Source organism: Macaca fascicularis, chromosome 13 (assembly GCF_037993035.2).
Source record: "Macaca fascicularis isolate 582-1 chromosome 13, T2T-MFA8v1.1".
Taxonomy (NCBI): domain Eukaryota; kingdom Metazoa; phylum Chordata; class Mammalia; order Primates; family Cercopithecidae; genus Macaca; species Macaca fascicularis.
In genome coordinates this window covers 41,447,831-41,475,201 of record NC_088387.1, presented here as the reverse complement: position 1 = coordinate 41,475,201, position 27,371 = coordinate 41,447,831, and the positions used below count along the sequence as shown (strand labels likewise).

General features: G+C 42.1%; 2 protein-coding genes across 11 annotated transcripts in view; one reads left to right on the top strand and one right to left on the bottom strand.

Moving 5' to 3' along the window:
* Positions 1-27,371, top strand: part of CTNNA2 (catenin alpha 2) — a 1,160,134-nt gene that overhangs the window by 789,352 nt on the left and 343,411 nt on the right. For 2 of the 5 annotated variants that reach the window (XM_065526935.1, XM_045368556.2), the window contains exon 1: positions 17,959-18,170. The exons of the other annotated variants lie outside the window; for them this stretch is intronic. The gene's annotated coding sequence lies outside the window, so the exon portion shown is untranslated. Of the gene's footprint in view, positions 1-17,958; positions 18,171-27,371 lie in introns of those variants that run through there. 5 annotated transcript variants of the gene reach the window in all.
* On the bottom strand, positions 1,190-17,554 carry LRRTM1 (leucine rich repeat transmembrane neuronal 1). 6 transcript variants are annotated; one of them, XR_006691449.3, is made up of 3 exons: positions 16,856-17,554; positions 14,801-16,737; positions 1,190-2,026 (listed from the first exon to the last, which is right to left on the bottom strand). XR_006691449.3 is itself a non-coding variant. In XM_074011445.1 (2 exons), exon 2 carries the CDS (start codon positions 16,676-16,678, stop codon positions 15,110-15,112), a length of 1,569 nt encoding a protein of 522 aa, XP_073867546.1. In that variant the 5' UTR covers positions 16,679-16,737; positions 16,856-17,554; the 3' UTR covers positions 14,726-15,109. The 6 variants fall into 6 exon arrangements, 3 of the variants coding, with proteins under 3 accessions (XP_073867546.1, XP_073867547.1, XP_015289568.2); XR_006691450.3 differs by having other exon boundaries at positions 17,006-17,554; XR_006691448.3 differs by having other exon boundaries at positions 17,010-17,554.

The window sequence follows — 27,371 nt, the reverse complement described above, 5'->3', positions numbered from 1 at the left end:
TAGATATTTTGTCATCATGAAAATTTTACTGAGTAGAAAGAAAAGGAGAGTACAGGGAAGGCATGGAAATAGAGATAATGATAGAAATGACTTAAGCATCTTTTGGTTATTTTGGGTACATCAGAAAGACAACCACCTTCCCCCCTCCCATGATACCTTACGTTTTCATCAAACTTTAAAACTTATAAACTGCTGTCATATATACTGCTTTATATGATTCATCTAGTGTGGTCCATAGACTGAATTTCATTCCATTGCAAATAACATTGTAAAGGAGATTCACTGTGTATAGTCAAAATGGACTCCATTGGTAATAGATATGCTTGGTACCAAAAGTAATGATGACGAGGATGACAATGACGGTGATGATACTGACGATAGTAATGACACTTACTGAACACTCACTGTGTGTCCAGCATGTGCAAAACATTTTGCATATATTAATACTAAACCTCCCAATATCTTCAAAGTAGAATTTTTAAGCTATCTCTAGATTAATAGGGGTTGAGTCATTTGTCCTGCATCACGCAGCTGGTGTTCGGTAGAACTGGGACTCATATTGAGGTCTATTTTATTCCAAAGTCCAGTCATTTTTCATTCCCGAGAGCCCTAAAGGCTGACAAACATGACAAAGGGAAGAGCACAAATGTCATCTCATGATATGTGCTTAACTCACACCTTCGATAGGGTATAAATGTAATCTGCATTAACCAGCTCAAAGTTCAGCACCAGGTAAAGGCACTGCATTTACTTAGTGCTTCATCTTATTTGCGGCTACAGATATGTGGGCTTAGGCAATTACTTCCTTAGTTAATGACTTAATTTCCTTTTTAATATTTGATCTTGATACTCAGATCATCTCCCCGCTACCAAACCTATTTTTGTTGACACCTCAAAACTCATTTTTGGACCTTTGTCCTTGGTTGCTGCCCAGGGTCCTCTGGTGATAGCATTTCAAGTGAGGGACATTTACCTGAAAGTGAGGCAAACAGTTGAAACCCCATGGCCTCCTTAACACAGGGATTGAAAACCTCTAAGCGATCACCAGAAATTTATGTTTGCTGTTGGAAAATTGCTTTGGGAAATGATGTGGATCAGAGAAGTAAATTTTCTGTCAAGATTAACTTTAGTAGTGAGCAAAGCAGAATTTGGGGGGAGAAAAAAAAAGATCCCTAGGTGTTTCATCACATTTGTATTAACATTCTTTAATATTTACCACACTCATACTTTTTGAGCCAAACTGTCAGTGAAAGCATTGAACTACAGAGAAGATTCAGGAATTCCTCTGGAGAGGATACCTTCAGTCTCATTTTACAAACAGAAGCTGTTGATAACGGATGTGCTTCAAACAGCTGGCAGTTATTGAAAGAATTAAGGTGAAAAATAAAATTCCTAAAACCCCACCACACAAAAACCAGGAATCCACTGCCTCTGGACTGGCCCAGATTCTTCAGCCTGTTTCCAGAAACTGCTGTTATGCAGTCTGCACAGACGGTGGAGTGCTTGGACTAGGAAGGAAGGGGAGGAAGCTTGGCAGGGCACCAGCTTGGAGCTCGATTTTTCTTCTTTTTTTTTTCCCCCCCAACAAAGAGCTGGGCCTGGTAGAAAATAAAACAAAAACAGATCCTTTTCCTCTCTCACATCTGCTTTCATCCCAGTTCTTTGGGGTTGGTGGCCCTGGATAAACCAGTGGAGCTCAGCAGGCTGCTCGCTGCTGAGTGTGTTGCTGGATTTTGCTGCAGTTCAGGGCTGCTTGGCTGTGAGGTCCAAGAACAGCATTTCTCAAGGGCTGACAGATATGGGACCACAGTAGTACCCTTTGTGTGAGGGCTTAGAAAAACAACGGGTGCACTTTTAAGATGGGAGTAATATGATGTGATACATGGTTAATCAAGCCGAGATGGACTTCTCTCCCACCTTCTTCCAGAAGTCTCCATGTTAGCTCTTAGAAGATCTAGCAGGTATATGCTGCGGATGAGAGGTCTGCTCAGAGAAGGAGGACTGGGGACTGAATCTGTTGACAGAACTGGGAAGAACCATTATATTAAAATAAATAAATAAATAAATAAAAGACAGTTACCTGAGGCAAGTGTCAGAGCATCTGTAGTGGTGTAAGGGATCTTTGTAACTTCCCTCTTAACATTCCAGCTGCCATTGACTAACAGAGAGGGTGCTATTCTTCATCCTGTTTACTAATTATTCTGCAATGTTACGTGCCCTACTAATCTCTACTCCAGTTCTCGCCTCTTTAGAGATAATTTTTATATTACTAATTTAGTGTTCTCATTCAATAAACTTCTTAAATCCTCTTCTTAGCTTCTGCTTCTGGGAACCAATTGCTCCTAATGCCATCCACATTTCCCCTGAGGCTATTTTTGTAAACATAACATGTCACTCTACTGTGATGTTGGGGCAGGGGTGGGACTAATTCTGATTGAGAATGTACTACTGGCCAGCAATTTGGCCGACTCAACGCACATGTGCTCTCTGATAATCTTCCTAAAAACCAGCAAGGCAGCCACTGATATGGTCATTTTAAAGATGTGGACACACAGGTTCACAGAGTCACACTAGTGACTGCCTAAGGCCCCCACTTGGGTCAGACTGTGTTATATGGTAGGGAAAAAAGTCAACTGACAGGAGGGCCTTCTTCCTAATAAGCAGCCAATGGTGTACTTGTCTCCCTGCTCCCTGCTACGGATGACAGAGTCATGAAGGACTTAATTTAGAGCAGTGACCAAGAGCAGGAATTAAATCCCTGTGGAGAAGAGTTTAAGGATGTGGCCCTCAAAAGTCACTCTGCGTAAGGGGCCAACCACACAGTTCGGGTTCTCACCACTCTCCTCCCACTGCCTTAAATCTTTGCGTAGGACCTCACAGCTTTTTAAGTTCTGTCACTCACATGATCTCATTTGATCTTTACCAGATCCTTGTGAAGCAGGCTGAGCAGGGATTGTTTTCTGAATTTTATAGACAAGGGAATTGAGGTCCAGAAAAGTGCTGATTTATCTAAGCCAGCAAATGGCAGAAGCTCTGTCTAATTAATTCCCTACCAGATAGTTTTTTAGTACATCATGAATCCTCCAAATAAAGACAACTCTGGGATGTGTTGAGTGCAGAAGGAGCTGATAAGACAAAGTCCCTCATATGAACCTGTCCAAATAGTCTCAGTCCTGGTTTTGAATACTGAAGTACCCAAACTTCCTTGACCTTCTCATTTCTTCCCCAGTGATTACCATGGGGGAGAAAAAGACAGCAAAAAGTAAAAGCATCACAGGAACCTCACCAGCCTCACCATGGTGAGGTTCCCGTGATGCTTTTACTTTTTGCTGTTTTTTTCTCCCCCATTGTAATCATTATCTAGCTCAGTGTTTCCCAGTCATTTTTTTTTCATTCCTCACCCCCGCCTAGAAAATACTATTTAGACATTTATTTTTCCTAATCACTCCCCCTCCCTGAAATCTTAATACCATAGATATGTTGTATATCTGTTTATGTACTATATGTATATCTATGCTTTATGCCAAAAATTAGTAAAATTTATTTCACCCACATAAGAAACAGTGTTTGCTCCCTCAGTGCCATTTTGCTCTTGTTGTGAGTGACTGGTGTAGCTCATAACTATAAATTCAGTAAAAAGAAAAGAAGGAAGGAAGGATGGAGGGAAGGAAAGAAAAAATGAAGGAGGGTAGAAAACAAACAATAAAACAAGCCAGCAAAGACATAAAACACTAAACTGAAGGTGTCCTCAATTTCCCAACAGCTCTAACATCCCCTGGTAGTATAGATTCAAGTATTGAGGTTTCACTACGGCCAAAGTATTCCCAACATTTCTGGCCAAAGCTCGGACAGAGCATGCTTTAATCATTCTGTGAGTGAATCCCAAAGAACAAGGTGTGGCTTGAAACACATTCAACTTTTGGTATCTCAATTCCCTAGTTGCAAAAGAGAATGTTCCCTCTGACCAAACATAGTTTTTCCTTATGGGATGTGGTAGATCTCTGAAGACACTGGAGTCTTTCCCTTTGGGGAAGTTCATTGCTTTGCCTGTTGATAAGTGATAGCAAAGGAGAATGTATGGAAAGTTATTCTTACTTTTATTTTCTCCTCCTTAACTTCATACCCTACCTAATAAATTGGAGAAACAGAAGGAAAGCCAGAATTCACCACTACAGACACAAGAAAGTAAGTTCTGGACAGGTGGAACTGACTTGCTTAAGGGCCAGGAGCAAATTAGTGTCAAAGCTGGGACGTGGAGTTTGCCTCTTGATACAGGACCTCCTCTGCCAGAAGAAAGGGTCAACCTCAGATGGGTACTTCGTCATTTGTTAAATTTACTTGAGCAGCATCCAACTACGGCTGTGAGTACACAAATAAAAAGCTTCTTTAAATAAACACCAGCAAATCTCTTTCAGCTGAAGATGTATGCTTAGTGTCCCAGGGGCCAGTATGATTTAATATTGCCAATATTAAATAAGAGTTTGGGAGTTGGATAACAATTGCAAGCTGGGTAGCAGCTTTTCACCTCCAGGAATTGACTACAGATAGCAAACAGCTCAGATGGGGAAATGAGTTTTGCCACATCACCAGAAAGCCCACGTAGCTGGCCGCTAGCCTTCAGCTCCTAGGAAAACTGGAAGATATGTGTGCATGAATGTGTGTGCACATGGCCACGTGTATTCCGGGATTAGGTTCACCAGGGCTGCCAGACCACAATGGTAAAGCCAAGCCACTAAGGAACCAGAACAAAGTCAGTGAGTGGTGTATGGGCTGAGGTCCGGCCAGTTAGAAAGCTGGGAAGGAAACCATGTGTAGTCTTTGCAACTCCAGACTTCACGGCCTCCATATCCCTCTTTTAGACCCAGAGCCTTCAGGAATTCAGGTTTTTGAGTCTCATCCTATCACAGAAGAAAATGGTGATAGCCTAGCTTTGCAGGATGACAATCCTGGTTACACCCGGATTCAACCCTTTCCTGGCTATGTGACCTTGTTCTATTTATATTTTATTTAGAAAACACTTATCTAGTACTTGCCATATGCCAGACACCATTCTAAGCACTTTATAAGGAATGACTCCTTTCAGTCTCAATAACAATGAGCTTGATTCTTATAACAGCCCTATGTTCATTTTATAGATGAAGGAACTGATGATCAGAAAGGTTAAGTGCCTTGCCAAAGTCACTCAGCCAGAATTTGAACCCAAGGAATGTGTCTCCCTTGACACATCATCCTACCATGGTAAGTGACCTTGGGCAAGTTGTTGACCCCCTGCCAGACCTCAGTTTACCTGTTTGTAAAGGGAGCATGCTAATACTACTCTGAGCAAGGAGGGATGAAGGCTTTTTGCAGGGCTTAAATGAGAAAATCTTGAGGATTTAGCAGGTTGCCAGGCACCTAGTAAGTAAAATATATGATTAACACTCCTATAGGTGGGGGTCACATTTCATAAATGGATCAGGAAGAAGTAGAGGCCTCTTCTGCATACTCTCATGGTGAGGCTGATAGGCCTATGCCAACACAGTCCTCTTGAGAATGCCTCACCTTCAAAGCTGCAATCATTTACAAGTTAAATGGTTCTATTGTTCACTCCACAAATGTTGACTTAAGCTCTGAACAAGAAATGTTGTGCTACTTTGATTGAATGAGTTGAGCAATATAATCAGAAGTTAAAGGCATCTGAGTGATATGTTATCTTTAGTGGCATTTCAGTTATAATGTAGCTTCTCCTTTTCTTTCCTACAGCGTGTTTGCTCTTTTTTTTTATGTACCTTTATGATTTTTGAAATAATATGCAAAAAGGATCAATATGAAACACTCAGATGAAAAAATGACCTGGACAGCAAAGCAGTGCTGCTGCATTCTGAGAAGTCCCATTATTTTTAGAATAAAAATTTTTAAAAAATAAAGAAACGCAGTCTCAGTTGCAGGGAAATATAGATTTCACCATAAATGAAATCACTATGGAGCAGAGACAGTGAGGCAAAATAACAGAGTGAGTGGTTGTTCTGCAGCTGAGGGACAAATGACAGAATTGCTTTGGCCAGCTGAAGACAGATTGTTGCATTGTTCCATTAATTGTGTGTAACTTGGCTTTTCCAGACCTTTCTGTGGCAGACTAATCCAGCTAGCTCTGTGCACTGCTGAGCCATCTCACTTTTACCGAAGGCTGCCTACAATATCTCTGAGATAGAGATCCCTGCTACACATAGTTTGCAATATTGAGAGTTCTTCACTGAGGATAAATATGCTGATGGTGAACACCTAAAAATATGTGATTTTTAAAGAAGACTTTGGTTTAAGGAGGTAAAATATGACAGAAGATCCAATCTTTATCCTGGTCTTACTTTAAACCCCATAAACTGTTGACAAATCTGCTCTTATAAGTGGGCATTCACTTGTGTTGTTTCATTTAAGGGGAACAAGGTCGGATGTCCTGGCCAAATGTATGCCACCGTCTGTTTAAGTGAAATTGAAATGAAATTCCAGCATTAGAGTGATTTCCTTTGGTTATTTCCCCCAAAAATCCTTGTTTAAGTTGCAAAAATCCCCGGAGTAGAATTATCACCACTCCACCAATCAGTGTCCTACTAGGATTTAGTGTTTACATTCTTGGAAGAGCTGGTGGCAAATCTATGGATGCAGTAGACTCAGTGAGAAGGGAATATTTTAGTGTTGGGGTATTTGGAAAGAATTGATGCCTATTTGGCTGTCTCCTGGGTGTCATGGAGTCTCCTATGGCAAAGAAAAGAGTGTCAGGCTTGGGAATGGGGTGGAGACACAGAAGGGCAGTGGTGACACTATAATGTCAAACTTTGTAACTGCAAGACTTCAGTTGGAGGAGGTGTAGGAGCCTGTGTGCAATGGGTTTTCCAGGAATCCTCCTAAAGGAGTTATTGATTTGTATATTTTGAGCAGGACTAGCTTTACCTTATAATGACACAGCCAATTAGAGAAGGAAAGGAAGGTGGTAGAGGAGGAAAGACCCAGAATTTAGAAGAGGCATTTCTCAGTGCCAGCCCAGCAGTAACAATGACCTTGGGCAAGCTACTGAAACTTTTCAGATTGAGTCTTCTTGTCTTAAAAATGGGACAAGTTTTTGTCTGCCTTCTGAAATTATTGGGAGAATAAAAACAAATATAAGAATAATTCTAAACAGCACTTTGTAAACTATAGAGTGCTCAGAGACTAATTCTGAGTACACTGATGCTTGCAAGTCTTTCTTCTATCAGTGCCACCAGATGCAGTTAATGGCAGGCATGTGGGAACGTGACTCCCTTCTCCCTGCCATGTAGCCCATGTAACCTGACCCCATGGAGCCTAGGCACCAGCCCACCATGTATTTTTAAAGAGCTGCAGTCAGACTTTTGGATGTTGTAGATTGCTGAGTTGTCCATGCTGTGGGTAGGCAACCCGCTAGCTCAGTGCTTCTCAGCCTTGGCTGAACTTTGGAATCACCTGGGAAGCTTAAAAAAAATAATAATAAATAAATAATAATAATAATAATAATAATAATTCTCCTCACCAAGGCCACATCCCAGACCAGTTAACTCACAATCTCTTGAGGGTGGGGCCCAGGAGTCAGTATTTATTGAGGCTCCAAGTGGTTCCAGTGTGCAGCCAGGGTTGACAAGCACTCTGCTAGCTGAGCAATAAAGAAATAAGATGCAGCTAGAAAATGAATTCCTTCTTCTCATAACACAAGGGAAAATAACTTTGTGACATTACATTGAGAACAGACAAATAGCTAACCTGGTAGAACAGAATAAAGAAATGATTGAAAAGGATTGAGGAATCAGTGTAATCACAGCTACTTATGATAACTTGAGTAGCATAAAACACAGATCTTGAAACTCTCTCCTCTTCCTCTCTCTTTTTCTTTTTTCTTTCTGATTTGTTTTGTTCTCTCTTCTCTCATCTCCTTCCCCCACCTTGCCTTTTCTTCTTCTCAAACTCTGTTTCTCTCTCTTTCCCTCCCATCCCACACCCCATTTTACTAGAAAGGTCTCTCAACTCCTAATATCCATTGTGGCCATTTACAATGTAGTATGTCATGTTCAGAGTCCTGAACAATTTTTTTTAATTAATTAATTTATTTTTTTTGTAGGTAGGAGTCTACTTCACTGCACATCCCTGTGTCTTAGGTCTCATGTGCGGGTGAGTGTGTGTGTCCTCTTTAGGATTCCCTTTCATCTCTTCCTGCACATTCTAAAAACCCAGTTTTCCCACCCACACATGCCTGAGCTTTCTCATCTTCTCATCTGTTTTCCAGCATGTCCACCTACCTCTCTGAAGCCCCTGACTCTCAGTGAATTTTTTTTAACCTATATCTGCTCATTCATATTCAGGCAAGCCTGATGAATCAGAATGTCTGGAGGAAAAGGAATTCAGGGGAATTTTAATTTTCTGGTTAAGTGACACTGTCTTGAAAACCACTTTTGTTTTAAGTTTTATTGTGGGGAAACAAATAGTAAAATACAAGCCCCAAACTGGAAAGTTTCTTAGGGAATACCTAGATGAATCCATCTAAAGTAGAGACAGAGACCAAGTAAGTAAGATGATTAACAGATGATCCCAGTCATATAAATAACAGTACTATGTCTAAAGATGATGACTCCTGACTTCTAGACCCTATTTCTTCCAGAGCAGTTACTTGACCTGCCCTGCAGAAATGTTCTGATTAACCAGAACCAGTCAAATGTGAATTATATTCTTTTAAGTGAGTTATCCAGTTCCTTATAATTTCATCTACCCATGAACCTCACTCATCTGTGTTGCCTGTGTGTCCCCAGATGGATTTCAGTTTGCAATTCTTGTGTCTCTAGATTATCCTGTTTCTAAGGACTGAGATCATTTCCCTAAATGTGTCCACCCTACCCACTAGACTGAGCACACTGACTTTTTTCTAGCTTATTTTATTTATTTATTTTTTTTAGTTTTTTAAAAATTTATTGTGGGTACATAGTAGATGCATAAATTTATGGGGTACACGAGATATTTTGATAGAGGCATGCAATGTGTAATAATTACATCATGGAAAATGAGCTATCTATCCCCTCAAGCATTTATTTTTTAGTACACTGATTTTTTAAATAGAGGTTCATCACCACCTCACATACATTACAGTTTTGGTTGGGGAAGAAGAAGGCACAGGCTGGTGGATTGGATTTGTTCAGACTGCAGAACCCCTCCTGGAAGGAATATCAAGTTTCTCATTTTCCTTCTTGTTAATTAAATCTCCACTGTTAACTTGATTTTTTTTTTCCTGTTTCCTAAATGAGGTATTGCTAAAGAAAAAGTGGGTCAATTGAGGGTTCTGACTAGTTTTGTCCTAGTTAATTTAAGTTTTGCCATATGTTCTTTGAGAAGCATGTGTTAACTATAGGCCCTTTTGCTGATTATCAACGAACCTAACAGCTATTAATTTAGATTTCCAGTTACCTGGCAAGAGAAAGACTTAAAGGGAATAAGTCTCGGTAAATCTAAAGCTAACCCAGAAGTAAGACCACTCCATGCAAAACTGAAGCACAGCATGATGCTTTAGACAGCACCATTACTTTCCATCGTGAAGCAGCAATGTCAGCTTCAGCACTCTTGACATTTTAGGTCAAATAATTATTTGATGTAGGGGATGTCCTTCGCTTGTAGGATGTTTCACAGTATCCATACTTCTGCCCACTGGATACCAGTAGCACCACCTCACCCATGCATAAAAATGTAAAATGTCTCCAGACACAAACAAGTAAATGTCCACTGGGTGGCAAATTTGCCCCTGGTTGAGAACCATTACCATAGACACATGATCCATTTAATCACGAAGGAAGAAATGCAGATAAATCCCTGACAATAACATATGGATGTCTATACTTTACTCTCTCTGAATCTAAAATCCTATTTTAAGGGGTTGGACTGAATGTACTGGCCATTTCTTCTCCTGGAACCCTGGAGAAGTCTCCTCTATTGGCAGAGTCCTGCGTTGCCCTATTACCAGTGACCAGAGCAAACAAGTCATGGTCAGAATTCCTGGATTTCAGCATTGTGCCCATGGCATTCAACAAGAATGTGTTGAGCATGTGTCCTGTTCCCAGTCTAGTTCTAGGCTCTTTGTTATGTGCAGGGGTGGAGGGGCAACCATTCAAGGAATAAAGAAACAGGGTGTAGTGAAAAGGCCACTAAGTCAATCAGCACATCACAGTGCTTCCAATCACTAGCTGGGTGACTTTGCACAACATACCTGACCTCTGTAAGCCTCAAATTCTAAATGTGAAGATAAGGTTGCTGGCACCTCCCTCACTTATTGTGATCTAGATAAAGGCACCGTACTAGTGACTGCTCAGTAAATTGTATTTCTCCATCTCATTTATATCTTTGTCTAAACTGTAAGAATGCAATAGCCAGTCCCTTTACTTGGAGTAAAAAATCAAAGGTCTTCAGAAATTGTATCCAGTTGAGCAAGGCCAGGAGATAGTGCCCAATCAGAAGTAAGAATTTTGCCTCCTGAATCCCAGAAAAGAAAAAAAAAAAAAAATCAGAGTAGAGCATTCTTTAGTGGAAAAATATATTTCTTAACCCTGAGGTGGAAAATACTCTCAAAAAATATATTCCCATTTGCTGGCTCTTCCCACTAGACAGCAGGTTACACTCTGCTGTGGCATAAGGAGCCCAGAAGTTCCTCAGCCTGCAAAGCATCTACCTACTCATTAATGCCTGAAAATACCATCAGCCATATCAGTCCTTTATATCTTAACTGTCACTTATTTTATGAGATCCTTTCCTGAATAAAAGTTTGATTATGAAGAAGAAAGTATTAGGGTAATTAGTGCTAGAAGGTAGTTACATAATGTGGTCACCTGCCTGCACGTGTGTGTGTGTGTGTGTATGGTTATATATGTGTGTGTGTGTGGTTATATGTGGTTTTATACATATATATGTATATACACACATGTGTGTGTGCATGTTTGTGTGTGTGCTGTTATATATATAGATATAGACTGAGAGGTAGGAGTGTGTGTATATATTTCAGAAGCCTATTTAATGGTCATATGCTAGCTAATTCCTTTTTATTTGACATTCTGTCAATGGCAGATCCAAATCAACCAACATCACCACTCATCTAGAGGAGATGATTGATGTTTGACTACCCTGAAACATTATGATACTCTTGCTCGAAAACAGATATAATTTCTGGTTCTTAGATAATTTTCTCTGTGAGAGGGGTATGTGATGATGTTTCTTTTACCATCTCATGTGATCCATCAATGCCCTCTTCTACTGGGCCATGTCAGATAGACTAGGCATCAAACTTGCTGACAAGTCGACTAAAATAAGCCAGAAACACAAGTGGCCCCTAATCCTACCAGAGATCTGTGTGTACTTGCTTGGAAAACTTGGGAGGAATAACAAGTGGCATTTGCCCCTCTGATTACTTACACACACTCATAAATGTGTTGTTGATGCTAAATCATACCAAATGTCTGCCTTCTTGAAAGCAGAGAGAAAAGGCAGGGCACTCTTATACTTTGATAAGTTCAGAAGAATATTTTTACATTGTTTAGAAAATTATTTCCTTTTACTGGAATAACCTTTTCTTTGTGATGGCAACTTTGTAGTCTTGGGAGTATGGGCTGCATTGTGGGTAGGTGGTCTCAACTATTAATATCAAGGCTACGATCTGAGCATAGCGACTGCCTTTTTTTTCTGAGTACAGCAAAGGACAGATCTCATTTAATCTGCTGCCTCTGGTCCAACCTTAAAAATCTACTAGGGCTAAGACTGATGTGAGAGTGTCATTTGTCATGTGAAAAGACTTTTTTTCTATATAAATATTCGAAAAACCTCAATATCACTGCTGAACTTTAATCAGCTGGGAAGGTACTGCAAATGGAGGGTCAATCCATCACAATGCCCAGGATGAGACGTGAATTGTGGCCTAAAGTTCTTTTCAGATAGCACAGGATAATGAGATTAGCACCCTCTGTGGGAAGAATAAAAAAAGGTGCTACACCTTTAAAAATTAGATTCTCTTTTAAATGCTTAGTAGTTTGCTTAGAGGGGTCAGAGCAAGTTTCTCGAAGGTTAAAGATTAATTAATTTGAGAAAGAATAGATTTCAAATGTTACAAAACCTTAGTTAAAACTACCACTTTCCCTTATTCCTGCCTTTTCCCCTTCCCCCTCCCCCCACCAATCTCCAGAGCTAGAGTCACAGGGACATGAAATGATGTGAGCTAAATTCCTGTTTGTGTAGACAACATTTGTTTGCCTACAAAGACACACAACACAGAAACATACAGACACACACACAAAGTAAGAACATAGCTTTCTATGGTCATCATTTGCTCTTAAGCTCCCAGATTGCAGATTCCTCTTTCCAATGGTTCTTCATGAAATATGCATGGACTTAAGATCTTCTACATATATGATATTTAATCATGGGCAGGGTGGGTGGAGTAGCATAAAACAAAGCACGATTATTCTCTCTCTTTCTTATGGCCACCTTGAAACAAGAAGAGTGAAAGATAAAAATGTCTTGGCGATAGGAGATAAACTACAGTTTCCAATATTCAGATTTCTAGAGGGTAGGAGGGGACTTGTGGTTCTGATGCTTGCCAGGAAGGTTTTGCTTCTGAAAGCTTTCCCTATAAGCACACCCACACAGCTCTTTAATGCACCAAGCCAGAGCAGCTTTGGGCGCTGGATTCCTGTAGCCTTCCTATGAGATGGTTAAGTTCACGGAATCCAAGGAGCCCTCCTTCAGTTGCTACAATTTTTTTTTTTTTTCCTAAAAAAGGTATGCTGTCTTCTAGAGGAGGTCGCTTTAGTAGGGTTTTAGGCAAGGCACATGCCTGAGAGAATCTTTTTCCTGCTACCCCTGCTCTCGGAGTGGTATGCTATTTAGAAAGGCAAACCCAAATGATTATGCTTAAATTCAAAACCCCCTCCTCAAAGTTATCAAACAAAGCACCTCTCTTCTAGAACACTAACAATCTGAATGGGTGTCATGTGCATGATGTGTGTCATAATGTCATGTTTTAATTATAAATAAAGCAAGATGAAGTTTCCTGGTCAGGAAAAATGAGCTGGGGTGTTGGGGTGTGTGTGTGTGTGTGTGTGTGTGTGTGTGTGTGTGTGTGTGTGTGTAAGAAGCTGTCTCCCAGGGCTTAACATCTTAAAAGACATTTGCAAAATATTTATCTTGAAAGAGACCCTTAGAAACAATTTTTAGGCATACTGGTTTCTCCATAGGTAGAAGAGAAACCTACCACCAACCCTTAGTTTAAGGAAACCTTCTGGTGATACCATTCTGCATTTCAAAAAGCTGATTTTGCCTCCTAAGATTGGTAGCTGGAGACATTTGCGTTTTAGGGGATGGTAGTGTGTGGTTCCTCATCCCCCCATCCCTCTTCCTGCTATTTGGACTTCTCTCTCAAAAAAAAAAAAAAAAAAAAAAAAGGAAAAATAAAAACAGAAAGATGTAAGTCTTTAGTGTCAGAGAGGGAAGAGAAAGACTTAGGGATGTGGGCTACACTGGTTCAGCATCTGTCATCCATCACAGTTTATTTCAATCATACATTTGCTTAAATTATCATCTGGTGAAGGAGCCCTCCGTCCAATGCACACAGCTTTCCCCTTCCCTTCTCTGTACCCACCAATTGCCACTACCACCACTTCCTCACTCTTTAGTTGAATAGAAACTGAAATCTCAATGATGGACCTGGAAACCTATGAGGGATGAGAAGGAGCAATCATCAATCCCAACACAGAAAAAAGAAAAAAGAAAGAAATAGGGAAAGCAAGCATTACACAAAAGGGCAATCTGAGAAGAGGCAGCTTTTCTGTCCTGGTTTAACAAATTATTCCCATCTCAGAAATATGCAAACACAGGATCAGATGATTATCGTCTCCCACTCTCCCCACCCCATCACTGCTCTGTCACCTCTGCCCCTAAAGTCTCTTGCTACAAGTCATTACCCTGCAGGCATTCATCCTGAGGTAGGCTTTTCTCCTCGTTCCCCATAGAAACTAGGAATGTGCTGTCACTGTCTGGGAACCTAAGCGTGCTGCAGTCTTAGCACTGTGCTCCAGAAGCACAGCTTTCAGCCCTGAATATCAGGATTCTGCCTCCTTCCCCTCAGCCAGACCAAAGAGAGCAGTGAGCTGAGGGGCTCCCTTTAACAGGGGGTACAAAAAGGGCACAAATGCTACTATGTCGGGTGAATCAAAGACTCAGGAGAATTAAGAACAGGTGGCATTTGGGGATGAGATTTTGAGTTGATTTGAAAGATGGTTACATTTTGAGTTGATTTGAAAGATGGTTACATTAAGTGCAAAAATGTTTCGTGTTCCTAGGACAAACTGTCTGGCACTGCCTTTTAAAAGCCATTTGCAATGCTCTCTGCTTTAAAGGCTGAGCAAGGATGCCCAGTCCTCAGTCCACCTCTCACTTGCTTGAAGGTGGTTAGATTGCACTGTCCTTGCCCCAATAATATAAAGGGTCTTGCTGTTTTTCTTTTTCCAGTCCTTACTCATGTGGAGTAAATTAACATGTCATTAATCTGATAAGCTTTGTTTGCCCTTCTTTAAAATTTCAAAATGAATCTGACTACTTTGCTCCTGGAATTTCCTTCTGGCCCCTGGACAACTCCCCTCCCCACCCCACAAGGAAATTTTAACTGTTGCTTTTCTTGTAACACAAGTAACAATTCATTTAGGTTACACCAGTCTGTAAAAACTGTAAATGCTATTTTATTTTAAACATTTTAGTTTACAAAAAAAAAAAAAAAAAAAAAATCAATGATTGGTACCTTTTTTACACTCTCAGATTCCTGAATATGGGCAGATCTTCAAAGGGAGGAAGGAGTTTCTCATATGAAATTTAAGATAGACTGTCCTGAAGGTTGTGGGGTGGGGATTTTTTTGTTGTGTTTTAATTCGTTTTTGTTTTTAAGACACAATAAAGCTAAAATGTCAAGTCTCTGGGAGAGATCCCCTTAAAGTTTCAGTCAAGGAGCATATCAGAGCACAGACAAGGAGACCCCAGCCTGGTGCCCGCCGGCCCATCCCGGCTGCCCAGGCGTATTTGGTAGCGCATAGGTTGAGAGCCCGTGGGACAATCACACCTCGCATTCCCTGGCGGGCTGCTGGTGGCAGGTACACGAGCCATACTCGTTGATGATCACCAGGGCTCCCTCAATGTGGTTCGGTTTGTAATCAACGTAGTATTCCTGGGCAGACATGGCAGCCATCTGATGCATGGTCTGTTTCTGCTTTTGCTTCCTGCGCTGCGTGACAAAGCACTGTCTGAGCTGCCTGAGGCTGGCTGGGAAACACTTCCAGGACACGTAGAGCACCAGGACCACGATGAGGAAGGAGAAGATGAGGGCCATGGTGCCCGTGACCACCTTGTGGATCTGCACGGCATTCTCGGCGTGCTCGCTGCCGGGGAGAGCCACGGTGGCAGGCTCGAATGTGCCGTCGTGCTGCCCCTCCCCGCCATCCGCGAGCGTGGTGGCCGAGCTGGCAGGGGGCCCCAGATCACTGCGGTTGGTGACGGCCGAGAGCAGGTGGCCGCTGGTGGGCTCGGCCCCATCCTCGCACAGGTGGAAGGCGTACACGGCATCCAGGACGTCCTCGCCCTGTGCGTACTCCGGGCTGGCGCACTGCAAGTTGCCATCGTAGCGCCCCTGGAAGTTGCTGAGCCACGAGGCTAGGGCACACACGTTGCGCCCGCAGTCCCACAGGTTACCGGCCAGGGTGATGCTTGTCAGGGACTTCCAAGAGTTGAGGATCCGGGGCTCGATGTAGGTGAGGCGGTTGGAGTCCAGCTGCAGGGACTGCAGGTGCGGCACGGTCTCGAACACATGGGGCTCCATGTACTCGATCTCGTTGCCCGACAAGTCCATTTTCTCCAGGTTCCAAACCCAGTCCAGCGAGCTGACCACAATGGCCACCTTGTTCCTCCGCAGGCAGAGCGAGTGCAGGGAGATGAGGCGCGGGAAGTGGGCGAAGTTCACCTTGACCAAGTCGTTGTGCTCGAGGTGCAGCTCGGTGAGCTTAAACAAGCCGGCGAAAGAGTTGCGCGCCAGACTCTTGAGCTGATTGTATCCGATGTCGAGAAACTTGAGGCTGCGGCAGTCCTGGAAGATGCGCACGGGCACAAACTGGATGGCGTTGGCCCGCATATGCAACGTGGTGAGCTTCCGCAGCCCGTGGAAGAGGTCGGGCGCGAGTGCCTGCAGCTTGTTGTACGAGAGGTCCACGCTGCGCAGGTTGGGCATGGGCCGGAAGGTGGTGTTGGGCAGCTGGGTGATCTGGTTGGAACTCAGCGTGAGTTCCTTAACTCGGCGCAGTTTCTGAAAGGCGTCCCCCTGCACCGAGCAGATGTGATTGTGATCCAGATAGAGCCACGTGAGCTGCATTAACCCCGTGAACTGGCCGGCGCGCAGCTCCGAGAGGCTGTTGTAGCGCAGGGACAAGCCCAGCAGGCCGGACAGGTTGTGGGGCGCCTCGGTGAGGTTGAGCGCCTCGCAGTACAGCAGCCGCCCCTCGCACCGGCACAGCTGCGGGCACCCGCTGGGGGCGGCGGGCAGCATCTGAAAGCAGGCCCCCAGCAGACACAAGACCACCCCCGAGGGCCTCCTCAGCAGCCAGTATAGACAGAGACCGAGCAGCAGGAAATCCATTAGCGAGAATCTTTCCAGAGAGACTGGAGAATGTCCATTGGAAGCGCTCGGTCAGAAATCTACATCATATTTTATTCCGAGGGAGGGGGAGCGGGGGAGGAGGAGAAAAGGGCAAAAAAATCAAATAAATACATAGAAATAAAGAAGGACCCCCCTCCCCAAAAACCACACGTTCACCTCTAAGCATGCAGAAAGCTGGGCAGCATAGAAAGTTCACAGCCACGGAAAGATCAAAGAGATGGTGATTTGGTCCATGTTAGATGCTGCAGCAAAGAAAAGGGAGGAAAAAAAATCTTCGGGAAAGAATTTAATTAAAAAGTGTCTTACCCACCCTTTTCCAGAGAGTGACAACCTCCATTCAGCTGCTCCCTTTGTGTGCAGGCTAATTATATGCAGGGCGAGAGAAGACCCCTCTGTGTTTCCGAGGCAGCCCGGGTCCGCGGCCGGCGGATCTGGCAGGCGCACAATGTCTCACTTTGCTGCTCGGCTTGGGGCTGCAAGGGCGGCCGGCGAGGCGGGGAGGCGACTTCTAGGACCCGCAAGTTTCCCAACTACGTGCCGGAGCCCGGGCTTCGCCTTCCTGCCGCCTTCCTTTCCCTCTGCAGTTCGGACTGTGACGTTGTGGGGGAAAAAAACTCCAAACTCGGGGCTCGCGACTCCCCAGGATTTGACAGTCTGGTTAATGTCCGTCATTGGAAACGACCACTGACCGGCGCCACCTTTTACTCCGCGGAGACAGCCTGCCATTCGCGCCCTGGGCAGCTGCAGAGAGCGGGCTCGCTCATGCTTTGCGGACGGCGGGCGGCGGGGAGGTGCGGGCGGCGTCGCGGGAAGCGGCGAGCGGCGCCCGGGCTCCTTCTCTCCACCAGGCAGTGTGAGGCGCGAGCTTGCACAGGCACCTACTGCTCACTGAGTGTCGTAAGCTGCTCACGATTGTGCGTCTTCCCCGAGCACCTCAGACATGGGCAGATTGAAAAGGGGTGGGCATAAAACCAACATTTTACCGAACCACTAAAGTAATATATGTTCTTTGATGAAACGGAAAACACTTTAAGCTTTTTTGTCCATATTTCAAAAAAAAAAAAAAAAAGGAGGGGGGAGGGAGGTGGCGATAGGGGTAGCATCATCCACGACAAGATATTTCCAAGTGGGAAGAAACTGAAATATTCTGTGCTCTCCCCCTTCCCTTTTGGGGATATATTCTTTTCTCCTTTAAAACTGTCTACGTGTAAGAGATACGTAGGAATCTGCAAAGAAATCAACATTTGGACCTTTGCTTTAGAAAAGCAACTTGAGAGAAGACACAGGAAGGCAATGATTTGGGGCTTGGCTAAGATTTTTTGTCTCTCCCCCCACCCCCCGCCTTGCGGGTACTGGAATTCTGCAGTCAGCCAGCCCTTTTTTGAGGTGGAAGGGGGAAATACTTTCCAAACCCACCTAGTTTGGGAAGCCATCCCAGTCCCGGTGGTGTGAGATCCGGTGTGGCAAAAAGGTATGTCTGTGTACAGGGAGACTTGACTGAGATCCCTCCGGGGCTTCATCAGGCTCCATAGATACATATGGGGTACAGGGTGGATTAAAGAACGATTCTGCTGTCTGACATGGGGAGGACTAACCCTGACTTGTGCTGTTCATGGTGATTGCTGGGCCCTGCAGTGCACTCTACTCCAGGAGAGTGTGAATGTGTAGGGATGTGGTAGTTTAAGCCATAATGAAGCCTACCCGTCTCCATACACACATCCCTAATTAAGCTTTGAGACTGCACTGAATTGTGCCACTTTTTCCTCTAAATATGACGAGAAGCCTTTGCCTCATTATTTCTATTCACAATCATTTATAGATAGGAGTCCTTACAATGAGCTCCCCCCCGCCCCCCGAAAACACACACCTTGTGCCAACTGGTCTGGAGAGGGTCTGCCCTGGGGAGGGTCAGTTGGTCATCTGTTTAAACAAAATCCTCCAAGATGACTGAGAAAGCCTGCGGGAAGTGAGTGTGGGTAAGCCTTCCTTCTTGACAAAGATGCCCAGGGAGATGGTAAGGAGAGTCAAATGTGAGTCTCCAGCTCCGCTCTTTGAATTCCTATCGTTTCTGCCTCTAAGGAACTCAAAATCAGTAGGCATTATGTGTAGTGGCACTTACTTTGATAGGAATGAGGGTGGATTACCAGAGCCAGGGTAGATAGAATGGACAAGTAACTGGATTGGTCCTTAGCATCTAAGCTGAAGAGACCAACCAATGGAATCAAAGTCACCAAAGACTGGTGGTACTTTTCAGGAAAAGTCATATGAACAGGGGCATGAATCATTGCATTTTGTATTCATCTGAGCTCTGCCCTGGTCATTCATCTCTGAGATGTATCATTTAATTGGAAGGAACACAAATCTGAAACGTCCTAGACATCACATGCTGTCTTAGGAGTTAGAAGAGACATTAGAAAATCAAACCCCTTCATTTTGCACGTGACGAAACTGAGGCCAAGAGACATCATGGTTTATCCAAGGTCATACAGCTTGCAACTGGCACAGATGGTTTTCTTTCTTTGGTTTGTTCGTTCTTTCTTTCTCTCTCTCTCTTTTTCTTTCTTTTCTCTCTCTCTCTCTCTCTCTCTTTCTTAATTTGCCATTCTTGATGATTGCCTCTCTGTCACTCTTGCTGCCTACCTAACTCTGGATCAGGCATTTGCAGGTTTTATCCTGGCACCTCCAAGGTGCTGTGCAACACTTTAACAGACAGACAAACAAATTCACCATCAAGTGGTTTCACCTCTAGCCAAGACAATTATTCCTGACAGCAGGCCAGCTGATGGAGCCATAAACTCTAAAGAGTTGGGAGGTGGGGGAGGGGTATTGAGCAGGCGCAGGCAGGGTTAAACAGCTGCCAGCCATTCAGTGAGTACTGTGAGTACACGCCACCCAATCCCTAGGGCTGCTAGGAAAAAAAAAAAAAAAAAACCTCCTAATGCTGGCTGCTTGGCAAAGTGGTGACAGAGGCTGCCAAATGGGCAAGAAGAGGTCCCACTTTGGATGTCATTTGATTTGTAGAGCTGGTGCAGAGAGGCAGAAGAGTTGAGTGTTGGCAAGAAAGAAAGGGAATAAAATTAAATTCACTGATTTATATGTGAGTTTTCTTCTAAATGTGCTACTCAAAACTTCGAAGATGCTCCTAGGCTGTAATTAAAATAAATAAATTATATATATATATATATATATATATATATAAAATATGTAAAAATATATATTTTATATATATTGCTTTTCACATTATTATCCTGCAAATTGTTTCATCTATATGGTATCTTTAAGCCTTTCCCACCTCTAATGTGGCAAGTTTGCATCTTTTCTACAGTTTTAAACCCCTTGGCAGAACCGTATACATTAACAGATTGGAATGAGTTTTATTGAAATTTAGCTATTCTAAGTCATCTAAGTTGCAGAATCCCAATTTATTATGTATTTAAAGCATACCAGCACTGATTAAATCAATGCAAATTAGGTTAAATAAGAACAACATGAATCAAGTGTTTCAGCAAAGTTGAGTCGAGAAACGACAACTTTTGAGTCACCACAGCCAGTCGATATGACTGTTTTTCACGAGTTTTAATTTCATGCCTCTAAGTGTCCAACGAACTAAAAAAGGAGTAAAAGAAAGAAAAGCTCACCTAAAGTTTTTTCTTTCCTCCTGCTTATTATCTCAGATGTCTTTATCTGTGTTTTGAAAATATTCGATTCACCAGGTTACAATGTAGCTATTGCGTGTACTGGACCAATCTCTTCCTCCCAGGTGACCATAGATTTCTGTTGGCAAACTTCTTCTTCAATATTGTATATTGGATAAGAGATACTTTATATGCTTTGAAAATACTCTTGACATTTTCCATGTTTGTCGGGGGAAGGAACCTGCGCTCATCTAACTGAACCACTATAGCTGCAAGTCTAGGACTAATAGTTGGGCATCGAGAATACCATCCCAAGCCATCATGCCAACATGTGATTGGGTACAGAGGCCAGACCTCCAGTTTGGGGTAAGAAAGGATAAGAATCTTGAAAATGTGGATTCAGCAAATGGGAAGGAAATCTGGGGTATATGAGTTATGAATCTGATGGCCAAACATAATCTGGAACTAAGGGGAGGTAGAATAGAGAAGCTTATGGAGCAAATCTGTTGTAGTTAGAGAGGCCAGAAGTATAGCTTGATGGAGGAAAGAGTCAATTAATTCCTTCTCTCTTCAACCTTGTAAATTAGCCTTTGCCTAATGAGCCCTCCTGATTTTCATGATACTCTATGTTGTGACGTGGAGTGGGGGAGTCACATACAATTTTTTTTTTTTTTTTTTTTTTTTTTAGTATGTCATTACCTCTCCTGTTTTATCTCAACACTTCCAATTTGTTCACTTTAGTCAAAATAATTTGTGAACAAAGAGATGCAAGTGCAGAAAGTCTGAAATGAATCTGCGTTCTGGAGATTGGCTTTCCATTAGTAGTCTTTGTCAATGTTCGAGGAAGGAAATTTGAGTGATTATTTTAATGTTCTGTCATCGCTAGCACCAGCCTGGACCTTGATCTTTATGCTGTTGTCTTTAATTTTCAGTGGCAGCGAACCATGGCTTTTCTTTAAAAGGAAACCTTTAGAAGAATTGGGGGAGAGTGGGAGTCGCAATTCCAAAAAGAGAGAATTAACTTTGTTGTTTCTGTGGGCACATACCATACAGCTGGCATTTTACAGAATGCCTCAAAAGGTGCATGGAGTGAAGTTGGGGGCCCCAAGGCTGCTCTCAGGAGATCCACTTAGGAGAAACAAATTAGAAATTGAGGTCATTCTACTTATCAAACTTTATCCAACTCTTAAAGCAGCGTGGTAACATGGATATCAATAAGAAACTAACTGCCATGCTCTATAAATGATGTAAATGATGAGCATAAATAATAAAAGAAATAATAAATGAATTAATAATAATAAGTGGAAATGCAAGTTCTCCCAGGAATGGTGGCTCACGCCTGTAATCCCAGCACTTTGGGAGGCTGAGGTAGGCAGATCATCTGAGGTCAGGAGTTTGAGGCCAGCCTGGCCAACATCATGAAACCCGCGAAACCCACTCTCTACTAAAACTACAAAAATTAACCAGGTGTGTTGGTGGGTGCCTGTAATCCCAGCTACTCAGGAGGCTGAGGCAGGAGAATCGCTTGAACCTGGGAGGTGGAGGTTGCAGTGAGCCGAGATCATGCCACTGCATTCCAGCCTGGGCAACAGAGTGAGACTCTGTCTCAAAAAAAGAAAAAAAAAGAGAGGAAAAAAAAAAAAGAAAGAAAGAAATGCCAGTTTATGAGGCCTGTCCTCCCTCTTCACAGGTTTTCTCTATACTGGTGTAGAGAATATACTGGTGCTCTGATTATGCCATGTTATGCTTACCTGTTGTTTTATATTCTCTCCATCTTTGCTTACCTTCATTTTAACTACCCTTCAAGGTTAATGGCAAATCTCCCCTATGTTTTCTAAACTGATTCCCAGGCCCCTGCTCTATATGAAGCGAACCCTTCTTCTTCTTCTGAACTCCATTAGCAGCTTACCTTTATCAATCTCGTGGTCCTGTTCACTTTATAAGAGTGTGGCAATAATTTCTAATGATAGTGTTTTAAAACTGAAAGGGATATTAAACATCTTGGAGATGAAGAGTAAAAAGACCTTGTTGGGATTTCTGCTTTGCCACTTTTTAATTGGTATAACCCTATACAAGTCACTTCCTGGTCAGTGAAATAGGGCTAAGGATGGCTATCTCAGAGGATACTTGGGGGAATTAAATGAGATCATGTATATTAGAGTTTGGCCACTCAAAAGTGTAGGCCTGGGACCAGCTTGTTAGAAATGTAGATTCTCAGGCCTCTCCCCAGACCCATGGAATCAAATCTGCATTTAACCATTAGCCCCAGGTAATTCATTACATTTTGAGATGCATTATTGGAACATTCCCAAATTTTAACCTGAGATAAAAACCCAGATATAGTTGATTCCCTAGTTTTATAATTGAGAAGCTGAAGGGGCAGAAATGTTAAGTGATTGCCCACGCTTGGTAGTAGAATTGGGTCAAAAAAAAAAAAAACTTTCTGAATAATGTGTTTTCTCTCCTATTAGATTTTAAACACTTAGAATGGAAAGTCTATGTGTATCACAGGGCTCTTAAAGTTTGATTTTGTAATTGGTACAGCAGGCGGTGTAGAGCCTTCATAGGTGCTAGCTTTAGGTATCTTTCAGCTGGTTTCTTCCCATATTATCCTAGGAGATAATGGTATTCTGACATCTGGATAAGACTTTGATTGCAGTCTTCCAAAGAAGGCAGAATTGCATGGTAATTGATCCCATGGGGTAGCCCAACATGTTGCCCCTTCACACATATAATTTTGAAAGAGTCAAGACAGCAAGGACAAGTGAGGGAAAGTAAGTTGGAGGTGCATTAGGGTCGTCTTTCTGGGAAAAGCTTTGATGTTAACAGAGTTTGCTTACATTATTCCTCAGTTTTCTTATCACTGCCAATCCGCTACTATGGCATGTGTGTATTTCTCATGTATACTTTATTATAAAAAATGTACTTTGGGAGGCTGAGGTGGGTGGATCACCTGAGGTCAGGAGTTCAAGACCAGCCTGACCAACATGATGAAATTCTGTCTCTACTAACAATACAAAAAATTAGCTGGGCGTGGTGGCAGGTGACTGTAATCCCAGCTATTTGGGAAGCTGAGGCAGGAGAATCACTTGAACCCGGGAAGCGGAGGTTGCAGTGACCCGAGATGGCACCACTGCACTCCAGCCCAGGTGACAGTGCGAGACTCCATCTCAAAAAAAAAAAAAAAAAAAAAAAAAAAAAAAAAAAAAAAACCGTAAATAGAGAAACACAGAAGACTCAAAAATTAAATGAACATGAAGTCACCTAAAATTCAAACAGAGATGAACTATTAAGTTTTGGGTATACATTATTTCAGAATTTGTCTGCTCTTATTTATTAATTAGATTGTTTCTGGTTTTTAGTCATTATAAAATATACTGTGATTAATATCCTTACACTTTTGAACATATGGGTGTCCATGCCTTTAAATGTTTATTCTAGAAGTGAAATTGGTGTTCAAAGGATGAGGACTTTTAATAAAACTATTAATACATAATGCCAAGTTGTCATCCTGAAAGATTTTATACTTTTCATCCTCAATAGTTGCTTTGCTGCTTTCTCTTTGCCTTGAGAAACTCCCATGACACCATAAATTAAAACATGTTTTGGGCCCCTCTCCTTCATCTGGCTGGGGCCCCGACCTATATTTCTGTCTGTCTTTTTTAATGATGTCTTGGAACCATCCTTCCTCATCACACTCATTTCTTCATTCCATCCTATGGAGGCAATTCCCACTTCAGAAAGAGGGCTGGCTTGGGGACTTCAAGATTCCTTCTGGGAGTTTATGAGGATTTAATTTCTGCATCTTATTAAGTAGCTGGCCAGCCAAATTATTTTCACAAAGCCATTAATGTCTGAAAATGGATTAATCCAGCATTACTTAAAGTGCTCTATGAGGGTAAAAGTATTAAAATGCTCTTGTGAAATGCACAAGGCTTTGTTCTGTTGTTCATGTTTCACCCTCATAAGAAATCTCAGTCTCACAATCTCAGTTGTAAGAAATCTTGTTTTTCATGGTTTCAGCCATTTATTTGGGATTTCTATTAACACCAAACCAGAACGGTTTTGAAAACTTATTTAATTGCAGTTTATAGTGCATTTGACTTTAAACTGGCTATCACCTTACCAAGACATTCTAAGGTTCAGATTTCAAGCATTATAGAAGAATGCTGGTGCAGGAACCTGTTTTATGTCATAATTTTCATCAATTATGGGGGATACCTAGACAACTACAGTTCTACTTGGTATTATCAAATTTCACTTTCTCATCCTAGCCATAAATAAGGGAACTGTTAGAAATGCTTGTTCCTCATTGCCACAAAGAAATAACATTTGAGCATACATTTAATTATCTCAGCAAAGCAGTTTTTACTTTCTGCAGAAAGGGTACTCATCACAGATAGAACAATGGCAAGAGCACACCTGGACAGAAGAGGGGCAGGAGTTCTTATTCCTCACCAGCTAGCTCCTACTGCTGTGTGGTTCCTGTATTGGCTAGGGTTGGACCTACAGTCTGAGTTAATTCTGATTGGCTATTTTAAAGAGAGCAGGAGTATGAGCCAGAGTAGCGGGGTGAGTAGTTTGGCAGGAAGGATGATTAGGAACAGGTAACTAAAGGTGACTTAGGTCAGAGCAGGTGACCAAGGGTGACTCAAATCAAAGCAGGTGACCAGAATGAGTCAGGACAGAGCAGATGACCAGGGGAGCAGATGTGAACTACTGATTAGGACAGGAAAGTTGTTTACTGAAACTAGAAGCAAGTGGGCGAAGAGAACCAGGAAGTTAAACTTTAAAATGGAGAATCAAAGAATAAGAGAGCTGAACTTACTGACATACTGATTCTTTGAAGAGAAACTTGGGGTTCACTGTATTTAACAGAACCGATTTAATTCTATAGTAAGTTCTGTCTGTTCTGTCTCTGATATTCCTTGACACTTAATTATCTTGTTTTATAGAATTTTACAGATGTTGGAAATTTTGTCCTCATAGATAAAATGAAACTCTCTAAGAACAGATGTATTACTTTCTCTGTTTTTTGGACTTTCTAATATCTACCTTTAAAGGGAGAAGAAGATCAGATATGAGAGACCAGATATAGGGAGATGAGAATTGCCACGTAGCACTAGTAAACATGTTTTCTCTTCTCTTAGTGCAGTCTGCATAGTTCTGGGTTTGTAAACACTCTCATTGAATTGAGTGTATTAACTAGTTTAATTCTTGCCTAATCAATAGCCTGTGTAATCTAAACTAAATATAAAAACCGCTATATTACATTGACACATAGGCACAAGCTATTAGCCCAACAAAGCCGAAACTCTTGAGTTGAAGTCACACAGATTAATGCCTTTATGTGTGGCCTCCTGTTGCAGATCTGTTAGTTGTAGGAAATCCCTCACCATCCATAAGCAACAGGTGTTCAGCGGTAAACTAACCTGCCTAGTTAGATGCATTTCTCTCTTCATTCAAGCTGTCACTCACTCTCAGAAACCACTCCTTAATCTCTGACAAGAATCTTGAAAATGTATTTCTAATTATTTAACATACATGTTTGCTGCTATTCTTGTTTTTGTTCACTTGTTTTAAATCAGATGGAATTTTACCCAATCAGAAGCAGAGTTAGATAAAATGTGGTCCCTACCCTCTGTGTTCACAGTTCTGGAGTGGAGGTGATGAGTAACAAACCAGTATTATTCATGCTATGGCAGAGACGTAAAAAAGAGCTGTGATTGAAGAGATTTTTCTAGCTAATTGAACAAGTTCAGGTACAGGAAAGGAAGATGAATTGACCAGATGGATGGATAGAGAAGGCCACTCCAGTCAGTAGGCAAAGTCTGTGAAAAAAAATATGAAGACTTCTGAGATGCATACCATGTCTGGAGCACAGGTATGCGGGAGAAGGGGGTAGGAAAAGAGGAGACCAAAGTGTGAATTTAGCACCAGATTGGAAAGACTTTCAACTTGAAATATGATTTCCAAAATGTGAGTGCAAGGAATATAATTCTGATGACTCCCTTGAACATGAATGGAGGAGAAAGGATACTGAAAGCAATGAGAGCAGTTGGGAGACTACCATATCTTCCCAATTAGATACTATGCGGGTTATGTTCACATTAGAAATGGGAGGGCAGTAGGTGCAATAATAGCTCTGCAGTGGATTGACAAACGTTTAAGTGGTCCTCTTTCTAACAAAGGTGATTTCACTAGAATGGATTGCTCTAGGGGAAAGGGAGGCAAGGAAGAGTAGGATGTAAAAGTCAGTTAAACTCACACTTGGAGCCAGGAGTGAGCAGGTGAAGATCTGAACAGACATTAGAGCTGCACATATAGATCAGGGAGTCCCTGGAACATGCTTGGTGGCTACAGTGGTGGCAGCAGATGCAAATTCCAGAAAGAAACATTAGAATAGCAGCTGATACACAATCAAAAGTTTTCACAGTTTAGAAAAGTAATATCAGGGGTAGCAGCTAGATGAGGAATAACAAGACCTTGTGTTACCTACAAAGTACATATTTTGATTAAAAATATTTGAATTCTAATTTATTACAACTGAATTTTGTTAGTGAACAAATGATATTGTGGACTGTACTCAGCTTAAGGAATACCAGTTTGCAGAGCCTCTAACTGATGATTCTCAACAACAAAGAATAGGATGGGGCAGAAGAAGTAGAGATCACCTCAATAGGAAGGACAGTTTAGTAAAATTAGGAAACACTCCCCTAGTCCATAGCAAGCAGCCTTTAATATATAGGGATGGCCATGGGACTGTCATTAATATGAATTTCATGTGGCTGTGGAAGAGATAAAATATGTTGAGACTGATAGATTTGGAGAGGACATCGGATGGTCAACATCACCAACACTGGGGGAGGATGCCTGACCATGAGTGAACCTGCAAAGGGAACGTGTAAGGATGATGCTGGCTCTATGTCAATGACTAGCTGATGTTGAGTGTATCATTTCTGAAGAGGGTTTGTCATTGGCATATCACATCAATGTAAGATTATTCCTTTGTGGATAGACCTTATATTTCCTCCTCA

What these genes read in the sequence shown, in the direction of transcription:
- LRRTM1 (XM_074011445.1), bottom strand. Translation starts at nt 16,678, where the DNA reads ATGGATTTCCTGCTGCTCGGTCTCTGTCTATACTGGCTGCTGAGGAGG.